The following is a 27,022-nucleotide window of genomic DNA, read 5'->3' as shown; positions in this document are numbered from 1 at the left end:
AAAAAAAAAAAAAAAAAAAAAAAAAAAAAAAGAAAATGGCAAGTTATTTACATTTTTTTCCCCTTGAACCATAACATTTTATTGACAGGTCAGGGGAAGGGCAGGGGTAAGGGTCCCTTCATTCCCATCTCCCCACCCAGGAGACACCCTCTGAAGGACAGCAGAAGCCTGGGGCCCGCTGCCTCCTCAGAGGACCTTGGAGGCGGACAGGTTGTTGTAGCCATCTTCCTGACCCTCGAGCAGGCTGCGGTAGGTGGCGATCTCCTGCTCCAGCTGCGACTTGACGTCCATGGGCCGCTGGTACTCCTGATTCTGCCGCTCACTATCAGCCGGCACATGGCCCAGCAGGGCTTCAGTACCGCTGATCTCCGCCAGCTGGCCTCCAAAGTGCGCCTCCGTTTCTGCCAGTGTGCCTTCCAAGCCGGCTTTCGTGCTCAGCAGTGACTGCAGCTCGATCTCAAGACGCTGGAGGGTGCGCCACAGGTCAGTGACCTCGGTCTTGCTCATCTGGAGCTGCTCCTTGTGGCCAGCGACTTCCCGGTTCGGTTCTTCCTCCGGCTGGTGAACCAGGCTTCAGCATCCTTCCGGTTCTGCTCCGCCAGGACCTCACGTTGGCTTTGCATGTCACTCAGGATCTTGACAAGATCGGCACCCGGAGCCGAATCCACCACCACACTGACCTGGCCTCCCACGTGGCCCCTCAGCACACTGATTTCCTCCTCATGGTTCTTCTTCAGGTAGGCCAGCTCTTCCTTCAGCGCTTCGATCTGCATCTCTAGGTCGCTCCTGGCCAGGGTCAGCTCATCCAGCCCCCTGCGCAGGGCTTTGATGTTGGCCTCCACGCTCATGCGCAAAGCCTGCTCCGTCTCAAACTTGGTACGGAAGTCATCTGCAGCCAGATGGGCGTTGTGGATCTGCAGGACAATCCTGGAGTTCTCAATGGTGGCACCAAGAATCTTGTCCCGCAAGTCCTGGATGGTCTTGTAGTAGTGGCTGTAGTCGTGGGAGGGCCGGGTCCCCTGCTTCTGGTACCAGTCGCGGATCTTCACCTCCAACTCGCTTTTGGCCGCCTCCAGGGCGCGCACCTTGTCCAGGTAGGAGGCCAGGCGGTAGTTGAGGTTCTGCATGGTGAGCTTCTCGTTGCCCGCCAGCAGCCCATCGGCCGCGGCCAGGACGCCGCTGTAGCCACCCGAGGAGGACGAGGACACGAAGCGGGAGGAGGACACTGACACGCCGCGGCTGCAAAGTCCCTGTGCATGCTGGGCGCGCGAAAGGCGACCCCCAGCCCAAAACGCACAGAGCCGCCGGCCAGGCCCCTGAAGGACGACGTGGACTACGACTGGCGATAGCTGTAGGAAGTCATGGTGAGGTGGAGCACTGACGGAGCCACCCTGGTCCCAGAGGCTGCGATCACCGGAGGAGCCAAGTTAGTTACATTTTCTTTGAGAATCATATGACTGTTAAACGGACTCATTAGACAACGTTTTAGTAAGATACTGAAAGGGCAAGCCGGGCGCGGTGATGCGTACCTGTAGTCCCAGCTACTCCGGAGGCTGAGGTGGGAGGATCGCTTGAGCCCAGGAGGTCTGGGCTGCAGTGCGCTATGCCAATGGGGTGTCCCCACTAAGTTCAGCATCAATATGGTGACCTCCCGGGAGTGGGGGACCACCAGGTTGCCTAAGGAGGGGTAAACCGGCCCAGGTCAAGAACAGAGCAGGTCAAAACTCCCGTGCTGATCAGTAGTGGGATCACACCTGTGAACAGATACTGCACACCAGCCTGGGCAACATAGCGAGACCCCATCTCTTAAAAAAATAAAAAAATATATAATTAAACAAAAATAAGAAAGGACAAGCAATAATTTTGCCACATCTCCAAATTTTGAGTAATGTTTTTTGTATTTATTGCTGTTTGTTTATAGTCTTTTTTTGTATTCATTTTTCTTTTCTTTTTTTTTGAGACAGAGTTTTGTTCTTTTTTTTTTTTTTTTTTTTTTTAAGATGGGGTTTCACCACAATGGCCAGGCTGGTTTTGAACTCCTGACCTCAGGTGATCCACCCACCTCGGCCTCCCAGAGTGCTAGGATTACAGGTGTGACCTACCGTGCCCAGCTGAGTTTTGCTCTTGTTGCCCAGGCTGGAGTGCAATGGTGCAATCTTGGCTTGCTGCAACCTCCACCTCCTGGGTTCAAGAGATTCTCCTGCCTTATCCTTCCGAGGAGCTGGAATTACAGGTGTCCACTTCCATGCCCAGCTATTTTTTTTTGTGTGTGTGTGAGACGGAGTCTCACTCTGTCACCAGGCTGGAGCTGGAGTGCAGTGGCATGATCTCGGCTCACTGCAACCTCCATCTCCTGGGTTCAAACGATTCTCCCGCCTCAGCCTCACAAGTAGCTGGGACTACAGGTGCTCACCACCATACCCATCTAATTTTTGTATTTTTAGTGGAGAAGGGCTTTCACTATGTTGGCCATAATGGGCTTGATCTCCTGACCTCAGGTAATCCACCCACCTCGGCCTCCCAGAGGCGTGAGCCACCATGCCCGGTCTTTTATTCATTTTTTCTATCTTTTCTTTAATTGTTTTTGTCTAGTGGTGTTATGCTTACCAAAGTTCACTATATGTGTGTGTTTATGTAAATATATATGCATTTGTACATATATTCACCTTTTTTGTATTATATGGTTTTATTTTTGAAATTTAATTTGTAAACCATTAAATATTTCATTTATCAGAAATATGTTCTTAGATATAGCTTGAGGTGGGGCACTAGCATTTTTCCCAAGGTGTTAGCTAATGTTTCAACATCATCCCCCTTCTGCACTTAAGTGAAATGCCATGTATCATAGACTAAATTCTCACTTTTTTTCTTTCTTTTTTTTTTAAAGACGGTGTTTCACCACGTTGGTCAGGCTGATCTTGAACTCCCAACATCAGGTGATCTGCCTGCCTTGGCCTCCAAAGTGCTCGGATTACAGGCATGAGCCACTATGCCCAGCCTTTTTAATCTTTGTTTTTTTTTTAAGAGACTAAATTCTCATACTTTTTTTTTTTTTTTAACCCCAAGATGGAGTTTCACTCTTGTTACCCAGGCTGGAGTGCAATGGCACTATCTCGGCTCACTGCAACCTCTGCCTCCTGGGTTCAAGCAATTCTCCTGCCTCAGTCTCCCAAGTAGCTGGGATTACAGGTGCGTGCCACCATGCCCAGCTAATTTTTTGTATTTTTAGTAGAGACGGGGTTTCACCTTGTTGACCAGGATGGTCTCGATCTCTTGACCTTGTGATCCGCCCGCCTCGGCCTCCCAAAGTGCTAGGATTATAGGCGTGAGCCATCGCACCCGGCCTAAATTCTCATACTTGAGCCATGCGCGGTGGCTCACGCCTGTAATCCTAGCACTTTGGGAGGCTGAGGTGGGTAGATCACCTGAGGTCAGGAGTCCAAAACCAGCCCGGCCATCATAGTGAAAACTCATCTTTAAAAATAAAAATAAAATAAAATTCTCATACTTGAATTTCTTTCTTGACTCTTATTTCTGGTCCGCTGGATTAGCCTTATGTTTTCTAGTGCCTGTTCTAATTATCACTGTTTCATTACATTGTGTCCTCTCTTGTAGTTCTGATGGGATGGTTCTGCTGCCAGCAACGACACCTTTAGTCAAAAGAGGTAATACACACAGAGGAGAAGCAAATTACAATTTGCTTCTTTATCAAATTACAAATATTCACACTTGGGGCCAGGTGCGGTAGCTCAAGCATGTAATCCCAGCACTTTGGGAGGCAGAGGTGGGTGGATCACCTGAGGTCAGGGGTTCTAGACCAGCCTGACCAACATGGTGAATCCCTGTCTCTACTAAAAATACAAAAAAATTAGTGAGGTGTGGTGGTGAGCGCTTGTAGTCCCAGCTACTTGGGAGGCCGAGGCAGGAGAATCGCTTGAACCCGGGAGGCAGAGGCTGCAGTGAGCAGAGATCTTGCCGTTGCACTCCAGCCAGGGCAACAAGAGTGAAACTGTCTCAAGAACAAAAAAACAAAAAACAAATATTCACAAAACAAAACCAAATATTCACACTCTGATTCCCTTTTAATGAGGAAAAGTAAATTATTATCAGTGGCCACAGGGCCTTTAAAATCATTGTCTTTGAGTCGTAGAGCAAGAAACAAAGCACACTGTGCCCTGAGAGAGATGAGCTGCCCTTCAGATGAAGGGAAACCAGCACAGCATACACTGAGTCTTGATGAATGTGATGGTTAAAATGAAAAATGGTCGGGCCAGGCACGGTGGCTCACGCCTGTAATCCCAACACTCTGGGAGGCTGAGGCGGGTGAATCACGAGGTCAAGAGATGGAGACCATCCTGGCCAACATGGTGAAACCCTGTCTCTCGTAAAAATACAAAAATTAGCTGGGCATGGTAGCACGAACCTGTAGTCCCAGTTATTCGGGAGGCTGAGGCAGGAGAATTGCTTGAACCCGGGAGGTGGAGGTTGCAGTGAGCTCAGATCGCGCCACTACACTCCAGCCTGGTGCCTGGCAACAGAGTCTTGCTCTGTTGCAAAAAAAAAAAAAAAAAGTTTTTAAGTTGCAGGAATGAGATGACAGCTGCCGTTACTGCCATATAGTTTCCTGTGGGGGCCTCTATACTCACGGAAAAGACAGGGCCAGGCCAGGCCAGGCCAGAGCAGAGCTGGGCTGAGCGGGGAGTCATGCTTGACATCAGCAGACTAGGCCAACAGGCAGGACTTGGGTGTGGAGTTGGAATGTTAGCTGCTAGAGGTGGAAAAAGACCTAGTCTGGGCTAGTTGAGGAGAGTTGGAGGCAATGAAAATGTGAGTCATGCCAGGAAAATCACTGGTGATCAAGGGACCTAGAGGAAAGAGTTAAAATTTCAGAATAATGTCAGCTTATGTGGCCCAGAAAAATCTGTGGAGTGTTCCCCCCAGCATTTAAAAGTTACAAAGAGAGAAAGAGCTGGGACTGCTAATGACACTGCAAGCCATACACATTAAGTGAACCAGCTTGTATAAGGACAAAAAAATGGGCTTAAGAGAAAAGATCCCTGGGTGAGCTCATAGTGCTGTTGTGTAAGGAGATAGTTTGATAGCCAGAGAGGAGTAAAGACCTTGGGATTTCAGCCAATTTGGAGTTAGAAGTGAACTGTGCTGGTAGTTTTTATATCAAAAGAGCATTATGGGCCAGGCATGGTGGCTCACGCCTGTAATCCCAGTACTTTAGGAGGCCAAGGTGGGAGGATCACTTGAGCACAGGAGTTGTAGTTCAGTCTGGGCAACATAGAGAGACCCCATACATACAAATAATTAAAAAAGTAGGTAGGTGTGGTGGCATGCACTTGTGGTCTGAACTACTCTGAGGGCTGAGGCAGGTAGATGGCCTGAGCCTGGGAGGTTGAAGCTGCAGTGAGCAATGATCACGCCATTGCACTCCAGCCTGGGCAACGGAGTGAGACCCTGTGTCAAAAAAAAAAAAAAAATCGTTATGCTTACAAAAATGCTTGAGTGGTCAGGCACGGTGGGTCACACCTGTTATCCCAGCACTTTGGGAGGCTGAGGTGGGTGGATCACTTGAGGACAGGAGTTCGAGACCAGCTGGCCAAATAGTGAAACCCTGTCTCTACTAAAAATACGAAAATTAGCCAGGCATGGTGGTGAGCACCTGTAATCCCAGCTACTCAGGAGGCTGAGGCAGAATTGCTTGAACTTGGGAGACAAAGCTTACAGCGAGCCAAGGTCACGCCACGGCACCCCAGCCTAGGAGACAGAGCAAGACTTCAATGAGAACACATGGACACAGGGAGGGGAGCACTACACAGCGTGGTTTGTCAGGGGGAAAGAGGGGAGGGACAGCGGGGGTTGGGGAGTTGGGGAGAGATAGCATGGGGAGAAATGCCAGATATAGGTGATGGGGAGGAAGGCAGCAAATCACACTGCTACGTGTGTACATATGCAACAATCTTGCATGTTCTTCACACGTACCTCAAAACCTAAAATGCAATAAAATTAAAAAAAAAAAAAGCAAAAGAAAAATGCTGGAGTGAAAAAAGGAGACTAAACTATGTTCTTCTACTTGTTAACCCAGTATTTCTTTTTTTTGAAATGGAGTCTTGCTCTGTCACCCAGGCTGGAGTGTAGTGGCATGATCTCGGCTCACTGCAACCTCCGCCTCCTGAGTTCAAGCAATTCTTCTGCCTCAGCCTCCCAAGTAGCTGGGTCAGGCACGCGTTACCACGCCCAGCTAATTTTTGTATTTTTAGCAGAGACGGGGTTTTACCATGTTGCCCAGGCTGGTCTTGAATTCCTGACCTCATGATCTGCCCGCCTCGGCCTCCCAAAGCTCTGGGATTACGGGTGTGTGACACCAAGCCCGGGCCCCATTATTTCTTATATTTCAATTTGTATTTATGTTTACACAAAGTTAAAGAGGTTTTCCGCAGGACTTCTCAGAGCCTTAGAAATGGTAATATTAATCCACTGATATCTCCTAGAACAAACACTGTCCTGTGAAACAGTTTAGGGGGCTGGGGTAGGAGAATTGCATGAGGCCAGGAATTCAAGAACTGCCTGAGCAACATAGTGAGACCTCCATTTCTTTTTTTTTTTTTGAGATGGAGTCTTGCTCTGTCACCCAGGTTAAAAAGTGGTGGTGCCATCTTGGCTCACTGCAAACTCTGCCTCCTGGGTTCAAGTGATTCTCCTGCCCCAGCCTCCTGAGTAGCTGGAATTACTGACACTCGACAGCATATCCAGCCAATTTTTGTATTTTTAGTAGAGATGGGGTTTTGCCATGTTGGCCAGGTTGGTCTCAAACTCGACTTCAGGTGATCCACCCGCCTTGGCCTCCCAAAGTGCTGGGATTATAGGTGTGAACCACTGCACCTGGCAACAAGATCCTCGCTTCTACAAAGAAAAAAATAGCTGCATGTAACCCATGACTGTAGTCTTAGCTACTCAGGAGGCTAGGTGGGAGGATTGCTTGGGCCCAGGCTGCAGTGAGCTATGACTGCGCCACTGAACTCAGCTGGGTGACAGAACGAGATCATCTAAAAGAAAAAGAAAGAAAAAGAGCAGCAGTGTAGCTGTGAGAAAGTTGTGTAAATTTGAACAAGTTCCTTAACCTTATCGGTTTCAGAGTTTAAGGAAGGGTTGTTACTTTGACTAAAGGCTTTGATCCACTCAGTGTAAGATCAGCGAGGCCAGAAAACCACCATTACCTGAGCATGTAGTTTCCCTGTGAAGCAAAAAATTGCAGAAGCTGCTCCAAAGAGTAGGGCAGGAGTCCACTGGATACTTCTCAGGGAAAAATATGAGTCCCCAGCTGGTGGAGAAACTTTTGTCTCTTGGTGGGCAGCCTATGAACACTATATATTTAAAAACAAACACCTCCTGACTGGGCAGAGTGGCTCATGCCTGTAATCCTAGCACTTTGGGAGGGTGAGGTGGGTGGATCACAAGGTCAGGAGTTTGAAACCAGCCTGGCCAATACAGTGAAACCCCAGTCTCTACTAAAAATACAAAAATTAGCTGGGCATGGTGGTGTGCACCTTTATTCCCAGCTCCTCTGGAAGCTGAGGCAGGAAAATTGCTTGAACCCAGAAGGTAGATGTTGCAGTGAGCTGAGATCACTCCACTGCACTTCAGCCTGGGCAACAGAGGGAGACTGTCTCAAACAAAAAAAAGAACAAAAACCAGAAAACACCTGTGATTACTTAGGACTAAATTTAATCATTGTATTCCAGAGTGGCATTTAACAACTTCCTGCTTCTAAAATACTTAAGATGCTCTGCCAAATGAAAGAATTTGTCCTGCGATCACAGTGTCTCCAACATTAAATATTCTAGACACTTTGTTGGTTCACAATTGTGATTCTTGGAAACTTGCCACCTTAGATTCTTCAGGATTCTCAAATAACCTTTTCCTGACTTCATTTATTTAAATATCCCAGAATAGTCTCTTGAGCTATAAGTTTGATGATCCAGGAAACTATTTATAGCAGGATGAGTACTCTCTGTGACTGATGTTAGTTATGTTTTATTTTGAGAAGGACAAATCATTAAAAAGATTGATAGGGCTGGTGGTATTTTAAACTGAAAGCAGTAGCAAGGCAAACAAGGCAGCTGAGGAATGAAGTTGGAACATAGTAAGATATGGGTGTACTTTTCGTCAACTTAGCTAAGAGTTAGGGAGGTCTTCCAATAGAAGGAAGGCAGAAACAGGGAGTAACACAGACATAGCGATCTTTTAGGTCCACTGGACACTTTAGCCTAGGCAGCCTGGGCTGTTTGCTCAGTGATTAATCACTGAGATAAACAGATGGAGCTAGGACTCTGTCATAATTAAGGTCAATAGTATGCTTAATATTATCGATATCCCCCTAGGTAGGAGAAAGACAGAGGAAGGAAGGTCAAGGTCAATCTAACTTAAAAAAAAAAACTTTAAAAGATTGTCATTAAAATAGACATAAAATTTATCATTTTAATTATTTTAAATGTATAAATCAGTGTCACTGAGTTATGCACATTGTTACACAACTATCACCAGAATCTACCTCCCGAACTTTATCTTCCCAAACCGAAACTCTATCCCTTAAACTCTCCATTTCACTCTACTTGTGAAACGCTTTTCTGTCTTTAATCTAGTTGTCTATTCTAGGTCCCTGATACAAGTGGAACCGTATTACATTTTCTTTTTTTTTTTTTGAGATGGTCTTGCTCTGTTGCCAGGCTGGAGTGCAGTGATACGAACTCCGCTCACTGCAACCTCCACATCCTGGGTTCAAGCAATTCTCCTTGCCTCAGTCTCCTAAGTGTTAAAACTCGAGTGCTGGGTGAAGAGACTCCCCAAATAGGCTCTGTGTGGGCAAGTTTATTTACCTGGGTGCAGGCGGGCTGAGACTGAAAAGGGTGTCAGCGAACGGCAGTGGGATAGGAGTTGGTTTTACAGGTTTGGGGTGGGCAGTGGAAAGTTACAGTTTAGGGCAGTGTTTTGCAAGTTGGGAGGGAGTTGTAGGGCGTGGAGTCACGAGGCTGACAAAGATGGGTTACAGAGTCCAATGGCCTTATCAATTACGAATTAGGAATAAGGAACATTAGAGAAAGTCTCAAAGTTAAGCAGGCGCAGCAGGGGTTGATGATTTCTTTCTCTTTTCATGGTCTTCCAGTTACTTCAGAGTTTCCAGGAACTCATCTGGAGTGCCTGTGCAGGTCAGAGGTTAACATGGCATCCATGGCACCATCAGTCAGCCAAAAAGACCTTACACTGAGTAGCTGGGACTACAGGTGCACCACCACGCCTGGTTAATTTGTGTATTTTTAGTAGAGACTGGGTTTCACCCTGTTGGCAAGGATGGTCTTGATTTCTTGACCTCGTGATCTGCCCACCTCAGCCTCCCAAAGTTCTGGGATTACAGGCGTGAGCCACCGTGCCCAGCCCTTATTAAATTTTAAAATATTTTTAAAAAATATTAAATTTTTTGATTTGTGTTTGGCTTTTCACTTAGCTTTTTTTCCGCCCCCCCCCAAGACGGAGTCTTGCTCTGTCACCAGGCTGGAGTGCAGTGATGAGCTCTCGGCCCACTGCATCTCTGCCTTCCCGGGTCAAGCGATTCTCCTGCCTCAGCCTCCTGAGTAGCTGGGATTACAGGCATACACCACCGTGCCCGGAAATTTTTTGTTTTTTAAATTTTTTTTTTTTTTTTTTTTTTTTCCGAGACGGAGTTTCACTCTTGTTACCCAGGCTGGAGTGCAATGGCGCGATCTTGGCTCACCGCAACCTCCGCCTCCTGGGTTCAGGCAATTCTCCTGCCTCAGCCTCCTGAGTAGCTGGGATTACATTACAGGCACGTGCCACCATGCCCAGCTAATGTTTGTATTTTTAGTAGAGACAGGGTTTCACCATGTTGACCAGGATGGTCTCGATCTCTTGACCTCGTGATCCACCTGCCTCGGCCTCCCAAAGTGCTGGGATTACAGGCTTGAGCCACCGCGCCCGGCTTTTAATTTTTTTTCTAAAAGCTCATGGTTGAAGGTCGAAGGTGATGACATAATTTTTGTATTTTTAGTAGAGATGGAGGTGTCACCATGCTGGCCAGACTTGTCTTGAACTGTTGACCTCATGATCAGCCCACCTTGGCCTTCCAAAGTGCTGGGATTACAGGTGTGAGCCACCACACCTGGCCTTCCTTTGCCTTTTCAAGGCTATATAATGTACTGATGTGTGTGTACACTAAATTTGGAAAACCCATTTGTCAATGGACATGTGAGTCGTTTCCTCCTTTTAGCTACTGTGAATAAGCAGCTATGAACATGGGTGTATAATGTACAAATATGTCCCTGCTCTCATTTTTTCAAAGGCTGTTCCTTGCTGCCTCCACTCTTTTTATTCCCAGTACCCTTTCATAGGTAGCACCTGGTACTTGTCTTTGAAGAAAAAACAGGTTTTAATTAGGCAAAACGTGAGAACTGTGTGGCCATTAGCAAGTTTTAACGGTAAAGAACCTGGCTTTGGCGTAGCTCCTGTAGACTGAAGTACCTTCTGAGGTGGCAGGAAATGCCCGAATTTAAAGGGAAGGGGATACCAGGGCAATGCAATTTCTTCTTTGCTCATTTACTTTTAAAACGGCTGAAGGGCAACTACTCTAGCCTTGAGATCTTCAACTCATGGTGGACCCTCCAACAACAGAAGACTTCTTTTATTCCTCAAACTATGGTTTCTATTGCTAGTTTTTCAAACCTGAACACAGCCTGTTCCTTTTCTGGGCGGTTTTAGTCTCCACCATTCTGTACTGGGGTCACCTTTACTTGTTTAGCCACCCTCCCAATGGGGATGATCCAGTTTCTGTAGAGGTGAAACTTATATACCGTTTGGGGGCCTTAAAAATACACAAAACCAATAATTAAAACGACAAATCAGAACACATTACTAGGGACTTGGAGACTCAGATTCTCCATAGATCTCTAGGTAGTTTATTAGAAATGCTTACACAGGTTTGCTTCCTAATCTCAAGCTGGCTTCCCCTCTCCATAACTCTTAGCAACTGCTCTCCCAGGAGGCCATGTAAGTGAGGGGCATTTAGGCTTAAGATTTATTAGCTTCTTGTAAAGGTCTGAGCGAACCTTCCAGGCCAGGCATTGTGTCATCTGCCTCTGTATTCCTTGCACCCAGATTAGAGCATACTATTGGGTAGGTGCTTGGAATGTGCTGGGGATTAAAGGCTTACGTCTTGCAGGCCCCTCAATATGATCTAAGGACACGAGTGGCTTAGAGAACGGTGCGACAAGGCTGAGCGAAAGAAAACAAGGCGGTGTGGTAGTGAGTGGGCTTCTTCCCTCCGCCGGTGAGGGTGCAATCTTAGACTATGACAAAGCCCGACATAAGGCCTTGCAGAGGGCCGCGTTCCAATGGTGGCCGCCTTCCCTACTGGCCAGTCTGCCCCAAGAAGAGCAGAAAGCACCCTGCGGGATCTTATGATCAGCTCGCCTCTCATTTTGGGGGCCCAACAGAAGGTGGAAAGCCAAGACACCCCATCACCGGAAGTTTGAGATTAATAAAAACGGCGGAAGTAGGCCGCAGCGCTTCCTCAGTATATTGACTCAAGCCGGCTCGCCGACTTTCTTCGATAAGGGGAGGTGCTCCCCATCTCTATGCAGCTGTGCAGCTCCGGGGTTCCAAGCGTAGGCTTGATAGGGTAATTTCGCTTCTCAGCCTTTTTTTTAGCCACCCAGTCCCTTCCCAGATTCTCCGGCCAGGACGTAACGTACTCTTACGTAGCTTGGGCGGGGCCTGAAGGGGAAAAGCGTCTGAGCAGGGCTATCGCGAGAACATCCCGTTATTTTGCAGTTCTCGTGCTTCGGCTAAGCTCTCGTCGCAACGAGATCTTTCGAGATCTTCTCCGCCCCCGCTACCGGCGCCTCCTCTGCGGCCACTGAGCCGGAGCCGGCCCGAGCGGCACTCGGTTGCAGTACTCACTCTAAAGACCTAGGCGCTCGCGTGGACGCCGCACGCCCCTCGGTAGCCTCGGCCCAAGAGGCCTGCTTTCCACGCGCTAGCCCCGCCGGGGTCCGTGTCCTGTCTCGGCGGCCGGACCCGGGCCCGAGCCCGAGCAGTAGCCGGCGCCATGTCGGTAGTGGGCATAGACTTGGGCTTCCAGAGCTGCTACGTCGCTGTGGCCCGCGCTGGCGGCATCGAGACTATCGCTAATGAATATAGCGACCGCTGCACGCCGTAAGTGTGGGCCGGGCCGGCCGCGTGCACGGGGGTGAGGAGCTAGTGCTTGTTTCAGTCTGGGACCCTTGCTGCTTGGGGAACGCTGGCCGAGGGGTCGCCTGCGTTCCGAGCCGAGGTTCGGGTGGGTCACGGACCCCCCAGTGGGTGCCGGGACACGAGGGGCCGGGATCCACCGTGAGCGTGGGTGTGCGCTTAACACATGGGCCGAACGAAGGCTTCTGGCTGTACTCTGACCAGTTGAGGGCACGGGAAGGAACTGGAGGAACTGCAGGCCTAGGACGTAAATGGGTCGCTGTCCTTTTCTGGAGGGCAGAGACCAGGCCCAGGTCGTACTCATGTCTTTTGTGCTCAGAACTTTGCACACAGCAGGCGCTTAATAAAAGTTGAATTGAACGGGTTCTGGGGCTTGCCAGCCTCGAGACCGTGGAAGGGTCCGCTTCCCACGTGAGTGGCAGCGGGGCAGCGCCCGGAAGAGAGCGAGGTACAGCAGCCTCAGGCTTGAGTCCCGGATGGACTCGGGATCTTGAGATTGGGGTGGCAACGGATAGGAATTTAATGAAATTGGTGCTCTTTTGATACCTTTGCAGTCACTTTTGTTTTCACATTATTTCGGGATATTGTACTACATATTGGGTCATCCTCTGTTCGGTGCGCGTTAACCCCTTGATAGGGTTGCACTTTCAAATGAATTCTAACCAGTGTGTTGGCCACATTGTTGGTGGCTCAAGGGCCTGCCTTGACTTCTAGAACCTATAGTGAGTTCTGGGAGCAGCATAGACACAACTCTTAAAAAATGGTGAGTCACTCGGGTCTTTCACTGGTTAGAGTAAAAGAGTTTGCCTTTTGAGTACATGTAGATAAATTTTAATCCATTGTCATGTTCTTAGACACAATCTTGTAAGAAGCTCTGTATTATTGCCATTGAGAATCTCAATTTTATTTTTTTGAGACAGGGCCTCACTCTTGCCCAGGTTGGAGTGCAGTGTCGCGATCTTGGCTCACTGCAGCCTCGACCTCTCTGGCTCAGGTGATTCTCCCAGCTCAGCCTCCTGAGTAGCCGGCATTACAGGTGTGCGCCACCATGCTTGGCTAATTTTTGCGTTTCACTATATCACTCAGGTTGGTCTTGAACTCCTGGACTCAAGCAATCCACCTGCCCCGGCCTTCCGGAGTCCTGGGATTACAGACGTGAACCACCGTGCCCTGCCCACGGGCTCAATTGTTATGGATTGATTGAGAGGGGTCTCACTTTGTTGCCCAGGCTAGAATGCTGTGGTAAGATCTCGGCTTACTGCAGCCTCGGCTTCCAGGGTTCATGGGATTCTCCTGACCCAGCCTCCTGAAGAGCTGAGATTACAGGCGAGTTCCACCACGCCTGGCTAAATTTAGTAGAGATGGGGGTTCCCGAGTTGCCCAGGCTGGCCTAGAACTCCTGACCTCAAGTCATCCTCCTGCCTGGGTCTCCCAGAGTGCTAGGATTACGGCATGAGCTACTGCGCCTGGCCCCAGGGGCTCGATTCTAAGGTTCATTATATTCATCCTGAATTTTTGTCACACTTATTCAGCAGGTTTCAGCCAAAGTAGATTGTTCAGAAGTTTCACATTTGCCTTCCACTTGTCAAATTTACACAGATGCTTCCCCTGAAAACTCATCACAGCGGCCAAAACTAGGTTGGTGTGCCTTTGCCGAGTCTTGTTAACAGCTTTATTAAGGTGTGTGTGTGGGTTTTTTTTAAACGAGTCTTGCTCTGTCCTCTAAGCTGGAGTTCAGTGGTGTAATCTCGGCTCACTGCAACCTCCGCCTCCTGAGTTCAAGTGATTCTCCTGCCTCAGTCTCCTGAGTAGGTGGGATTACAGGCGCGCGCCACCACTCCCTGCTGATTTATTGTTATTATGTTTTGAGGTGGAGTTTCCCTCTTGTTGCCCAGGCTGAAGTGCAGTGGTGCCATTCGGCTCATGGCAACCTCCGTTTCCCGGGTCCAAGCAATTCTGCTCAGCCTCCTGAGTAGCTGGTATTACAGACGTGTGCTACCATGCCCAGCAGTTTTTTTTTTTTTTGAAACGGAGTTTTGCTCTTGTTACGCAGGCTGGGAGTCCAGTGGCGCGATCTCGGCTCACCGCAACCTCCACCTCCTGGGTACAGGCAATTCTCCTGCCTCAGCCTCCTGAGTAGCTGGGACTACAGGCACACGCCACCATGCCCAGCTAATTTTTTGTAGTTTTAAGAGAGACGGGGTTTCACCATGTTGACCAGGATGGTCTCGGTCTCTTGACCTCGTGATCCACCCGCCTCGGCCTCCCAAAGTGCTGGAATTAACAGGCGTGAGCCACCGCGCCCGGCTTTTTTTTTTTTTTTAATATTTTTAGTAGAGTGGGGGTTTCTCCATGTTGGTCATGCTGGTCTCAAACTACCGACCTTAGGTGGTCTGCCCACCTCAGCCTCCTAAAGTGTTGGGATTACAGGCGTGAGACACCGCACCCAGCCAATTTTTGTTTTTAAGTAGAGACAGGGTTTCACCATGTTGGCCAGGGTGGTCTGGAACTCCTGACCTCAAGTGATCCACCTGCCCCAGCCTTCCAAAGTGCTGGGATTACAGGCGTTAGCCACCGCACCCGGCCCAGCTTTATTAAGGTTTAATTCATACACCATACAATTCACCTAGTTGAAGCAATGGTTTTTAATGTCACAAAACAGTGCAACCACTACCATAATCAGTTTTAGAACACTTTCATCACTCTCCCCAAAAGCCCTGTGCCCATTAGTAGTCAAGCCCTATTTTCCAAATTTGTACTTTTTAACAATGGGTAGTCTAATTTGCATCTCCAAGGAAGTGTATTGTGCCCTGAAGTTTTCTTTTTTCTTTTTTAAAGCATTAAAAATTGTTTTTTAAGCATTTCAGTCTTTGAGAATATCTTCGGATCCAGGTTTTCTTGGTCTGTAAAATACTCCCAAGGAACTAAAAGACTAAAGCGCTGAGCTAATGTATGTAATGGCTCGGTCTTTTCCTGCCCTGTGATTGAACCCACTTTAGCTCTAAGGGGGGCAAAGGAACAGAATCCCAAGTATTGGAAAGAACAGTGTTCTTATCCTTCTTTTATATTATCATATGCTCCTGTTTTTCTTTTAGAAAGAGAGTAGCTACAACAATTGTACTATGAATTCCATTTGAAACTGAGTTGTTTCAGATAAAAAAATTGCTTCAAAGACACTGTGATATGTTACCCTATATACCATGAAACTGTGATAAGAAAATTCCGTTTGAATACTTTACTTTTCCTTATATGTTTCCTTTATATTTTCCTTTATAGTTTTCATTAACTTACAGGCATGCCATACATTTCAGGTAATTCTGAACTATATGATTTTGATTCACTTTGATTACTCTGTGTTGGAGTCTTGGGTTAAACAAAATGGTAGCAGAAAGGTTGATTTTTTTTTTGTTTGTTTTTGGTAGCACTTATGGAGGAATGGATTTGGAGCTCATACATACTAAAAGACTGCATGTTGTAGGTTTGTTTTAATATGAGAGTGGAAATGAGATGCAAGTCTTAGAGGATTTTCTGTGGTGGAAGTACCTTATTTCAGATTGTGGAGCTAACAATCTGGATTTGGTTTTTGAGAAGCCAGTGGATTCTCATCCACAAGAGACCCTTGCCTTTCCACCCAATTTAGGCTTCCTTAATTTTATCAGATGTTGAGTGCCTCCGATGTGATAGCCGTTGTTCTAAGCACTGGAGGTACTGTGGTGAACAAATAATAAAGGTGATGGCATCATGGACATGGCTGGTGGATTAAACCAAATATGAAACAAAAATATATAGTAATTACTAACTTGAAAAATACAGAATATAATGAGAGCATAGAATAAGCGGGTCTAATTTATATTGGTTGGAAGGACCTGGCGAGATAGCTCACGACTGTAATCCCAGCACTCTTGAGAGGCCGAGGTAGGAGGATCGCTTGAGGTCAGGAGTTTGCAACCAGCCTGGCTAACATGGTGGAACTGTGTCAGTATGAAAAAGACAAAAATTAGCCAGGTGTGGTGGCAGACACCGGTAGTCCCAGCTACTCTGGAAGCTGAGGCAGGAAAATTGCTTGAACCCAGTAGGTGGAGGTTGCAGTGAGCCGAGATTATGCCACTGCACTATAGCCTGGGCAACAGAGCAAGACACCCTCTAAAAAAAAAAAAGTGATTGATTTTTGTGTGCCAATCATATTTTGGATTTGTTTGAGAAGGGCAAGAGAGAGAAGCAGGATTATAGAAGGTTATTGCAGTGTTTGTTCCTAGTGGGGGTTTTGGTTTCCCTTAGCCTGGAAAGATGGGAGAGAAATAGTGGCTGTGAGAAATTTTGGATTTTTAATTATGATCGTTTGTCTTGACATTTTTTGGACCATAGGCTTTGGAATAAAATGGCAAATCTATTTTTGTACTTAGTTGGATTATTAACAGTAGAAAGAGTGCAACTTGAAAGCTTCTTTGGAATAAAAATGTCACTGGGCTGCCAAACATGGAAGCTAACTGGGCTGTATGTCACAAAATGAACAATTTATAAGCTAGAAATAAGTTACTTATGAAAATAATTCTGTGGTTGCGTTGATTAAACAACATATTAGGAATTTGAATAGATGAAATGGTCTGTTAATAACTGTCTTTGAGACAGCAGAAGCTACAAAGTGTAGTTTCTGGTTAACTGGGAGATTAACATTTGATTTCTTATTTGTGTTAAAAACTTATTCCTCCTTGAAATTAATGTCTTTAACACAGTAAAGCAGCAGGGATGACTTGGATCTTTTGTATTAAAAGAAAAGTTGATTTGTTTACTAAAGCTTCAGACTGCTTAATACCACTTCTCATATATCTTAATTGCAGAAGTCATGAAAGTTTTTTTTTTCTTTTGAGACGGAGTCTCGCTCTGTTGCTTAGGGTAGAGTGCTGTGGTGCAGTCTCAGCTGACTGCAACCTCTGCCTCCCAGGTTTAAGCAATTCTGCCTCAGACTCCAGAGTAGCTGGGATTACAGGTGCCTGCCACCACACCTAGCTAATTTTTTGTAATCTTACTAGAGGCAGGGTTTTACCATGTTGGCCAGGCTGGTCTCGAACTCCTGACCTTGTGATCCACCCATCTTGGCCTCCCAAAGCGCCAGAATTACAGATGTGAGACACTGCGCCCGGATCAATTTTTGTATTTTTAGTAGAGATGGAGTTTCACCATGTTGTCCAGGATGGTCTGGATCTCTTGACCTTGTGATCTGGCCGCCTCAGCCTTGCAAAGTGCTGGGATTACAGGTGTGAGCCACCGCACCTGGCCAAGTTTCTTAGAATCATTTAAGAACTAAGATACCTTGTATACAAAATTCGTAAACGTTGTCTACAGGAACTTTATGTAATTAGGTTCCGAACTGGGTTTCCTAAATAATTTTTTTCTCACTTAACAGAATACTTTGCTGTAACACTAAGAACACTAAAGTACTAAAGTAAAGTTAAGTTTCCTCTGTCTCTGATTACTTGTTCTTGTTGTGTATCCTTCCATACCTTTTTCTTGACTTCTACAAATATACACCTAAGTTGTGTGTGTGTGTGTGTTTAAATAAAATCATACTGTATTTTGGAACTGTTTGTTTCATTTATATTTTAGACATTTTTCAAAGTTAGTAACTATGAATTTATCTTCCTAAATATGTAAATTCTATATTATGGCTGTAACACCTTTTCTTTAAACAGGTTATTTCTAATTTTTTGCTATTACCAATAGTTCTTCAATAAGTAGTCTTATGTATTTATTTTATAATGTTAGTGCTTTTTTTTTTTTTTTGAGACAGAGTTTCGCTCGTTACTCAGGCTGGAGTGCAATGGCGTGATCCCGGCTCACCGCAACCTCCACCTCCTGGGTTCAAGCAATTCTCCTGCCTCAGCCTCCCGAGTAGCTGGGACTACAGGTGTGCACCACCATGCCCAGCTAATTTTTTTGTATTTTTAGTAGAGATGGGGTTTTACCATGTTGACCAGGATGGTCTCAATCTCTTGACCTCGTGATCCACCCGCCTCGGCCTCCCAAAGTGCCGGGATTATAGGCGTGAGCCACTGTGCCCGGACAATGTTAGTGCTTTTAATTTTGTTGGATCGATTTCTAGAGATGAAGTTGCTAGGGCAAAGGATATACTGTATATGCTTAAAGTTTCAGTAATCTTTCTAGAATTCTTTACACAAAAGTAAGGGATTAATTTGCACCAGGAACAGATGTGATTTCTCTACTTCACTGGAGATTATGAGAATTATAATGAGTTAAAACTATAACTCATAAATTTTTCTTGTCATAGTACTCAGAATAATACTTGGCATTTAGTAAATACTGCCAAAGATTTTGCTAATGTTATTACAACATTTTGTATTTTTTATTAATCTTCTTCGAGATTAGGACAGTAAGATAAAGTTTACCTTTTGGGTTCTACAGCTGTGTACTTTTAGAGTGCAAAGCTTAATTACTGAGGAATTTGCTGTGGTTTTAGGAACTGCAAATCTCAAAATTGTGAGTTATTTGGTCTGTTTGGTATCAACTCTTTTTGGTACTTTCTAGTCCATGGCTAATGCAGTGACCAGAGAATACTCTGAATAATGTCTCTATTTCCATGACGTTTTTGGCCACTGGTTGTATTTAATAGTCTAATTATTGCGGTGGCATCTCTGAAAAGCTCATTTTCTCCTATTGTAGAAGACAGTGAATTAGAGCAATGGCTATTGTAATATCCTGATAGTAGTTCTGCTTACACTTTTTTTGAGACACTGTCCCACTCTGTCACCCAGGCTGGAGTGTAATGGTGCAATCTTGGCTCACTGCAACCTCCACCTCCCAGGCTCAAGCAGTTCTGGTGCCTCAGCCTCCTGGATAGCTGTGACTACAGATGCATGCCACTGCACCTGGCTATGCATACACTTATAAAAATGAAACTATACTTTTTAAGGATCTGTGCCAATTGCAGCTGTTCATAATATCCTTTCAGAATGTGTATAAATATTTGGTCAATAGTATTTCTTAAGGGGAGAACAGTGATATTCTCTGGCTGAAAAAGTATGTAATTTCTAGGACTTAAAGATCAGAACAGAGGAATCTTAAACTTGATTTGAATTAGCTTCCTGTAATTTGGATTGGAGGAAAGGTAATGTCAGTAAAGCAGGAAATGTATTTATGGGTTAAGCAGCATTGACTTGTCATGGTGTGTAGTACAGAGGAAGTGTAAGATAGAGATTCCTGCTGTCTATAGGTGTAATCAATGTAGTTAAAATACGAATAACATAAGCAACAGTAAACACAATGAGTCCAATTATGGACAAGGCTGTGTAAAACAGACTTAAAATACCTTGTTCAAAGGAGAAGTAAGCAGTGGAGGCTAAAGTGATGAGGAAAGGCTGGAGTGAGACTTGAACAAATAGAATTAGATAATACATGGAATAAAGGATTCAGATAGTTTGAATGAAGGATAGAAGAAGGAATGAATTAAGGCTGCTCTTGGTGGCTCATACCTGTTATCCCAGCATTTTGGGAGGCGGAGGCAGGAGGATTGCTTGAGGCTAGGAGTTTGAGACCAGCCTGGGCAATATAGTGAGACCCTGTCTCTACAAAAAATTTTAAAAATTAGCAGGGTGTGGTAGCGTGCCAACTACTTGGGAGGCTGAGGTGGGAGGATCACTTGAGCTCAGTGATCAAGGCTGCAGTGAGCCATGATTGAGTACTACACTCCAAGCCTGGGTGATGGAGAACCATCTCTTAAAAAACAAAATGGGGGCTTGGTGGCTCACCTGTAATCTCAGTACTTTGGGAGGCTGAGGTAGGCGGGTCACCTGAAGTCAGCACTTTGAAAGAGGCTAATGTTGGTGTATCACTGGAGGTCAGGAGTTTGAGACCAGCCTGACCAACATGGCGAAACCCTATCTTTACTAAAAATATAAAAATTAGTCAGGTGTGGTGGCACACGCCTGTAGCCCAGCTCCTTGGGAGGCTGAGGCAGGAGAATTGCTTGAACCTGCAGGTGGAGCTTGCAGTGAGCTGAAATCTTGCCACTGTACTCCAGCCTGGGTGACAGAGCAAGACTCCATCTCAAAATAGTAACCATAAGAAAGTACTAAAATTACTTATGTAATTTTACTTATTACTTATGTAATTATGTAATTTTAGTACTTTTTTATGATTACTATTTTGAGGTGGAGGTGCACACCTATAGTACCAGCTGCTCGGGAATCTGAGGTGGGAGGATCGTTTGAGCCTGGGAGGCAGAGGTTGCAGGGAGCAGATATCAAGCCACTGCACTCCAGCCTGGGTGACAGAGACCCTGTCTCAAAACCAGAAAAACAACCCCAGAATGTGTGTATACATGGGGTTTGGAGTCTAACGGTCCTAATTTTGAATCGTAGACTCTAATACTTAAGTTTCTGGACACATTGACTTGAATCAGGTCTTCCTCTATACTAATCCCGTTTCTCAGAGAATTTAGGATTATCAAGTGTGGGATGCTTTGCACACCACCTGGCACAGAAGGCTCTGTAACGAGAACTGTGAAACAAGGGAGCTTTACCTGCTTGGATGAGAGAGGATTCCTGCCACAGATAGGAATCAGGGGTGTAGACCATGCAAAATTTGCAAGTTCTTGTTGAATGGAAAGTAGTAGATATATTTCCTGTAAATATTCTTGTCATGCTTTTTTCGTGTCAGAATTCTCAAGGAATTATTCAGCCACTGAAGACTTTCAGCTCATTTACTGAGGAGAAACAAACTGATTGTGGTACATCAGTATTGCTTCCTTCTGTTTTTTTTGGACTTACTAGATTTATTAGCATTACATAGGAGTATTTACCCAAATGTTAATAGTGGCCTTCTGTGGTGGGGGGAGGGTTGTGGAAGTATATATAATCTTTATGTTTTTCTTCATACTTTTTTGTTTTCTAGTTTTCTACAGTAAACTTGTACCAAAAAGCAGGAACTAGGTGTTAGTGCTAATAATATTCAACTTAATCTTTTTGAGCATTCATCTCATTTAAATATTAGATTTCTTTGTGTAAGCTTTTAGTTTTCAAAATCCTTCAGTTTGTATTTTTACTTTTTTTTTTTTTTTTTTTTGAGACAGAGTCTCCCTCTCAGGTGGGAGTGCAGTGGCACAATCTTGGCTCACTGCAACCTCCACCTCTCGGGTTCAAGCGATTCTCCTTCCTCAGCCTCTTGAGTAGCTGGGATTACAGGTGCCTCCACGGCGCCTAATTTTTGTATTTTTAGTAGAGATGAGGTTTCATCATGTTGGCCAGGCTGGTCAGGAATTCCTGACCTCAGGTGATCTGCCTGCCTCGGCTCCCCAGAGTGCTGGGATTATAGGGTGTGAGCCACCGCACCTGGTCTACTTTTTTTTTTGTTTTTTTTGAGATGGAGTTTGCTCTGTTGCCCAGGCTGGAATGCAGTGTTACAATCTTGGATTACCGCAGCCTTCACTTCCCAGGTTCAAGTGATTCTTCTGCCTCAGCCTCCTGAGTAGCTGGGATTACAGGCACATGCCACAACGACCGGCTAATTTTTGTATTTTCAGTAGAGACGGGATTTCACCACATTGCCCAGGCTGGTCTCAAACTCCTGACTTCAGGTGTTCTGCCTGGCTTGGCAGATCAAAGCGCTGGGATAACATGGATGAGCCAGCGTGCTTGGCCGCTGTTTTATGTATTGACCCAATTCAGCAAATTGATCATACTCTTATTTTTCAGTTGTCCTTTTTTAATGGAAGTGTAGGACCTTTTTTTTTGAAAATTTATCCCACATCAGTATATAATTTTAAAGGTAGCTAACTGGGTTTTTTTAGAATGTGAAACAGGACTGGACTTTTTTTTTTGAGACAGGGTCACTCTGTCACTCAGGCTGGAGTGCAGTGGCATGATCATAGCTCTCTGCAACCTTGACTGCAAGATGTCAAAAGTTACATAAGCAAAGCTGGAAGATGGGGATACTTTATTCAAATTGTGTTAATTGTGTGTATGAAATACAGCTGGAAAGTGGGTTTAGGTTTGAGAGAGGCCTTAGGTTCCATATTAAGGAAGATAGGTTTGATTTCTGGTAGTTGGTTTTGTTTGGAAGGTAATTAGAAGCAAGGCAGCTTCAGAGTTACTGAGGTAGAAGAGGAAATTAACACTTCAGCAGGATTTGCATGAAAGCTGGGCATTGTCATTGCTTTGAGGAGGTAAGGGTTTGAAAAAAAAGCTGCAGGAAAGAATGGAAGATGAGTAAAATTGCTTTTTAGTTACATTGTGATTGGGGTCATGAAGGGATATACCTTAGAAATTCAGATCTCGTGGTATTTAGAAAGATGGAGATTTGTGGCAGCCTTTTTGACGTGGAGGAAGTGGGTGAGATTGCCTTGGGCAATTTCCTCAAGGGGAATATGGACTTTGAGAGGGGACACATTTACATGATACCGAGGGATATTTTATTTATTTGCACCTAGTGCCTACGACAGAGATTTTATTTGTTTAGTGCTTGGTGGCATAGTTGCAGAAAGGCTGAGCTTGACACCTGTGCTTTTGAGGGGCTACTTCCAACACTTTCTAGGCCCAAAAGCTTAGGATTTGGAGGAATTCTGATGAGATCCTAGGGTATCCTGTGTTTGTTCTTTCTGTTAGTAGAGGGCCTGGCTACCTGCAGCTGCCCTGGGAGATTGGCTCACAGGGTTCTTATCCATTGGTTAGAAAGGACCATTGAAGCCCTGGGAGGCCCAGCATTCTGCCAGTTTTCACAGGGCTCTTATGTTTTATCAAATTAGTAGGTCATCTAATTTAGTCGTATTTGGACCAAGGCAGTATGGTTCTAGAGCTTTTTTTTTTTTTGAGATGCAGTTTCACTGTTGTTGCCCAGGCTGGAGTGCAATGGCACAATCCCGGCTCACTGTAACCCTCGCCTCTCGGGTCCAAGCGATTCTCCTGCCTCAGCCTCCCAATAGCTGGGATTACAGGCGCCTGTCACCATGCCCAGCTAATTTTTTTGGTATTTTTAGTAGAGATGGGGTTTCACCAGGTTGGCCAGGCTGGTCTCAAACTCCTGACCTTGTGATCCGCCGGCTTCGGCCTCCCAAAGTGCTGGGATTTACAGCTGTGAGCCACTGAGTCTGGCCAAAATTTACTCATTAATACTTTTTATTTTTCCAGATGGAGTCTTGCTCTGTCATCAGGGTGGAGTGCAGTGGTGCAGTCTCAGCTTGCTGCAACCTCTGACTCCCTGGTTCAAGTTAATCCCCTTGCATTAGCTTCCTGAGTAGCTGGGATTACAGGCATGCGCCTCCATGCCCAGTTTATTTTTGCATTTTTGGTAGAGACGCAGTTTTACCGTGTTGGCCAGGATGGTCTTGATTTCCTGACTTCAGGTGATCTGCTTGCCTTGGCCTCCCAAAGTGCTGGGATTACAGGCATGAGCCACGTCGCTTTTTAAGCTTAGGCACAGCATTGGTTTTTTTTTTAATCTTGAAGCAGGTTTCAGTTTTGCCTTTGTAAAAGAAGCGGTAAATAGGTTAAATCAGGAGATAGTGTGTGAATTGGTGATTTAGAAGCATGTTCAGAAGCGGGAATAAAGTTCCTAGTCAGAAATTCTAAGTCCTGGTCAGGTGTGGTGGTTCACACCTATAATCCCAGCATTTTGGGAGGCTAAGGTGGGTGAATCATCTGAGGTCAGGAGTTCAAGACTAGCCTCATTAACATGGTGAAGCCCTGTCTTTATTGAAAATACAAAAATTAGCTGGGCGTGGTGGTGCACGCCTGTAATCCCAGCTACTCAGAAGGTTGAGTCATGAGAATCACTGGAACCTAGGAGGTGGAGGTTGCAGTGAGCTGAGATAGGGCCACTGCAGTCCAGCCCAGATGACAGGGTGAGACTCTGTCTCCAAAAAAAAAAAAAATTGAGTGCCTGGAAACTAGTTCTAAAAAAAATTACCTTTTTACTTATATAATAGGGCAAGAGTTGTTTTCAGGGTTTGTAGACTATATTCTTGGTGAAGTTATGAGTTGTCTTAAAAATATTGGCCAGGCGCGGTGGCTCAAGGCTGTAGTCCCAGCACTTTGGGAGGCAGGCGGATCATGAGGTCAAGAGATCGAGACCAGCCTGGCCAACATGGTGAAACCCCGTCTCTACTAAAAATACAAAAAAAATTAGCTGGGCGTGGTGGTGTGCGCCTGTAGTCCCAGCTACCCAGGAGGCTGAGGCGGGAGAATTGCTTGAACCCGGGAGGCGGAGGTTGCAGTGAGCCGAGATTGAGCCACTGCACTCCAGCCTGGTGCCTGGCGACAGAGCAAAACTCTGTCTCAAAAAAACAAAAATTAATATATTGATGTAATATATTGATGTAATATGTTGATTATTTTATACTGGGATTTTGAACAGGAGACTTGAAAAATATTTAGAGGATGGTAGAGACTGTCTAGTTCACCTCTTTGTAGTATTTGAGAAAGGTAGTTATCACAGCAGACTTGTGCTCCAGCATGTAAATGACAGGACTTCATTGAAAGACGCAACCCATTTCATGTACAGATTTACTCAGTAGAAAGGTCAACATCATAGGTGTGTACCATTAAAATATATGACATTTTAGCTGACGCTCAGATCTTGCCTGCTGTGGTTTTGGATTTATTATTGCAATAAGATTTAATTCTTAAGTGGTTTGTTTTATCTTCTAGGGCATGCATTTCTTTTGGTCCTAAGAATCGTTCAATTGGAGCAGCAGCTAAAAGCCAGGTAAAGTTTTATTTTTTTTCTCCCTAAAATGACTTATTTCTTTGGTTTATCCATGTGTTCAGCAAGTAGTTTAATGCTCATTATGTGCCTAGCACTGGTAGGCCCTGGGTATACAGCTGACAGATACAGACCTGTTCACTCTTCTCATATACAGTCAACCTCAGAATTCCATGGGTTCTGCATCTGTAGATTCAAACAACTGTGGCTCAAAAAGAGTATTGAGAAGAAAAACAACAGTGCAACAATAAAAAAAAGATACAAATAAAAACAATCCAGTATAACAACTACTTAGATAGCATTTAGATTGTATTAGGTATTATAAATAATCTAGAGATGACTTTAAGTATACAGAAGGATGTGCATAGGTTATAGGCCAATACTACGTCATTTTGTACAAGGAACTTGAGCATCCCTGGATTTTGGTCTAATTCAGGGGTGACCTGGAATCAATCCTCTGCAGATACCCAAGGACCACTACTTCAGTGAGAAGCAAATAGCCTTAAAATAGCATTAGCTGGCTGGGTGTGGTGGCTCATGCCTGTAATCCCAGTACTTTGGGAAGTGGAGGTGCACAGATCATCTGAGGTTGGGAGTTTGAGACCAGCCTGACCAACATGGAGAAACCCCGTCTCTACTAAAAAAAATCCAAATTAGGTGCATGTGGTAGTGCATGCCTGTAATCCCAGCTACTCTGGAAGCTGAGGCAGGAGAATCGCTTGAGCCCAGGAGGCGGAGGTTGCGGTGAGGCAGAGGTTGCGGTGAGCCGAGATCATGCCATTGCACTCCAGCCTGTGCAACAAGAGTGAAACTCCCTCTCAAAAAAAAAAAAAAAAAAAGTAAATAAATAAAATAAAATACCATTAGCGGTATAATCTGTTTAATGCAAACTGCCAGGATGTGTTTTGTCCAGATCATGTTAAGCAAGGCTTGCTTGTTCCTTGATATTTTACATGCTCCTTAAAGTCTGTCTTGTTGGGCCTTTCATCTTACTCATATGTAAGGTAAGCGTTGATCTTGTTAGTCAAGATTCTCAAGGAAGGGAAGCATACATCTAGAAGTACATTAAAGGACTTGCTATTAGTTTACGCTGTAAACCGGGAACCTGACATAATTGCTGATTTCTGAATAACCAGAGCAGCAGAACCCCAAAAGTTCTGTTATTCTAAGTGTCTGAGATATCTGTAACATTAAGAAAAAAAAAAAAGTTTGACCTTCTTATGGTTCAGTCTAGAGCAACCCTATAGGGTAAATCTGTTTTGAACGGAGTAGGGCCTAAAATTTATTAGTCTAAAAGTGGTGCTTGGCTAATTGGTTTTTCATTAAGTTGTTCGAGATCTCGTAGGAGATAGAAGGTAGAAAATATAGGGCCATTTTGAAATTTTTTTCCTTCTAAAATTTGAGCGAATTGCTTCAGTTTTTTAAAGCTGCTTTTCATGATTGAGAAAGAGTTACTGTACTAAACTGGCTGCCCAATTCTAGGTTGATACAGTTATTGTGTTACCGAGTTTCTGTTTGGCTGCTTACTCAAGGAGGGCCTGATTGGGGAGGCCTCATCTGTTTTACAAAAGGACTTCTGTGTGTGCCTTTTCATGTAGTTGTTATAGGAGCTTATTACATCTCCTGCACTGGAAAGAGGAGCCTATAAATCCTAAGCAGAAGGTCATTCTGGAACTTTTTGAATCTTTTTGTCAGCATTTTCCCTTCATAAGTTGTGATAGTTTATTCTAAGGGAATTAGGTAACATAGATATAAAAGGGTAAGGAATTTGAAAGTCATTTGTTCAGGCTTTATGCAAAAATCATATAGACATTTGTCTTACCACTTTTAAAAACTTTTACCGATTGTGTGGTATTTCATTGTCTGGATTTACCATAATTTATTTAAGCATTTTCCTGTTAATAACCATTTAGGCTGTTTTTAGGTGTCTGCTATTACAAATAACACTCTCTCAATATCCTTTTGTGTTAATTTTTGTGTACTTAGTATGATTTTTATTTGTTTAACTGGAATTTTCTTTTTTTGTTTTTTGTTTTTTTTT

At 44.9% G+C, this 27,022-nt stretch overlaps 1 protein-coding gene and 1 pseudogene across 3 annotated transcripts in view; one reads left to right on the top strand and one right to left on the bottom strand.

Annotated features, from left to right (window-relative positions):
- Positions 1-58: 58 nt before the first annotated feature.
- LOC116533482 lies at positions 59-1,363 on the bottom strand (annotated as a pseudogene). The gene has a single exon (XR_004261329.1). The product of XR_004261329.1 is annotated as a keratin, type I cytoskeletal 19 pseudogene (transcript).
- A 10,140-nt stretch (positions 1,364-11,503) lies between these two features.
- HSPA4 (heat shock protein family A (Hsp70) member 4) overlaps positions 11,504-27,022 on the top strand; it is a 64,455-nt gene continuing 48,936 nt past the window's right edge. Inside the window, exons 1-2 of one of the 2 annotated variants that reach the window (XM_032253095.1) lie at positions 11,504-12,234; positions 24,927-24,984. In XM_032253095.1, the coding sequence (XP_032108986.1) occupies positions 12,128-12,234; positions 24,927-24,984 (165 nt within the window). In that variant the 5' untranslated portion in view covers positions 11,504-12,127. The remainder of the gene's footprint in view (positions 12,235-24,926; positions 24,985-27,022) is intronic. The other variant, XM_032253032.1, reaches the window with a different exon arrangement.

Source organism: Sapajus apella, unplaced genomic scaffold, assembly GCF_009761245.1.
Source record: "Sapajus apella isolate SASKATOON/1434 unplaced genomic scaffold, GSC_monkey_1.0 scaffold1, whole genome shotgun sequence".
Classification (NCBI taxonomy): Eukaryota; Metazoa; Chordata; class Mammalia; order Primates; family Cebidae; genus Sapajus; species Sapajus apella.
The sequence above is the reverse complement of the archived record's forward strand: the minus strand, read 5'-3'. Positions and strand labels throughout refer to the sequence as shown.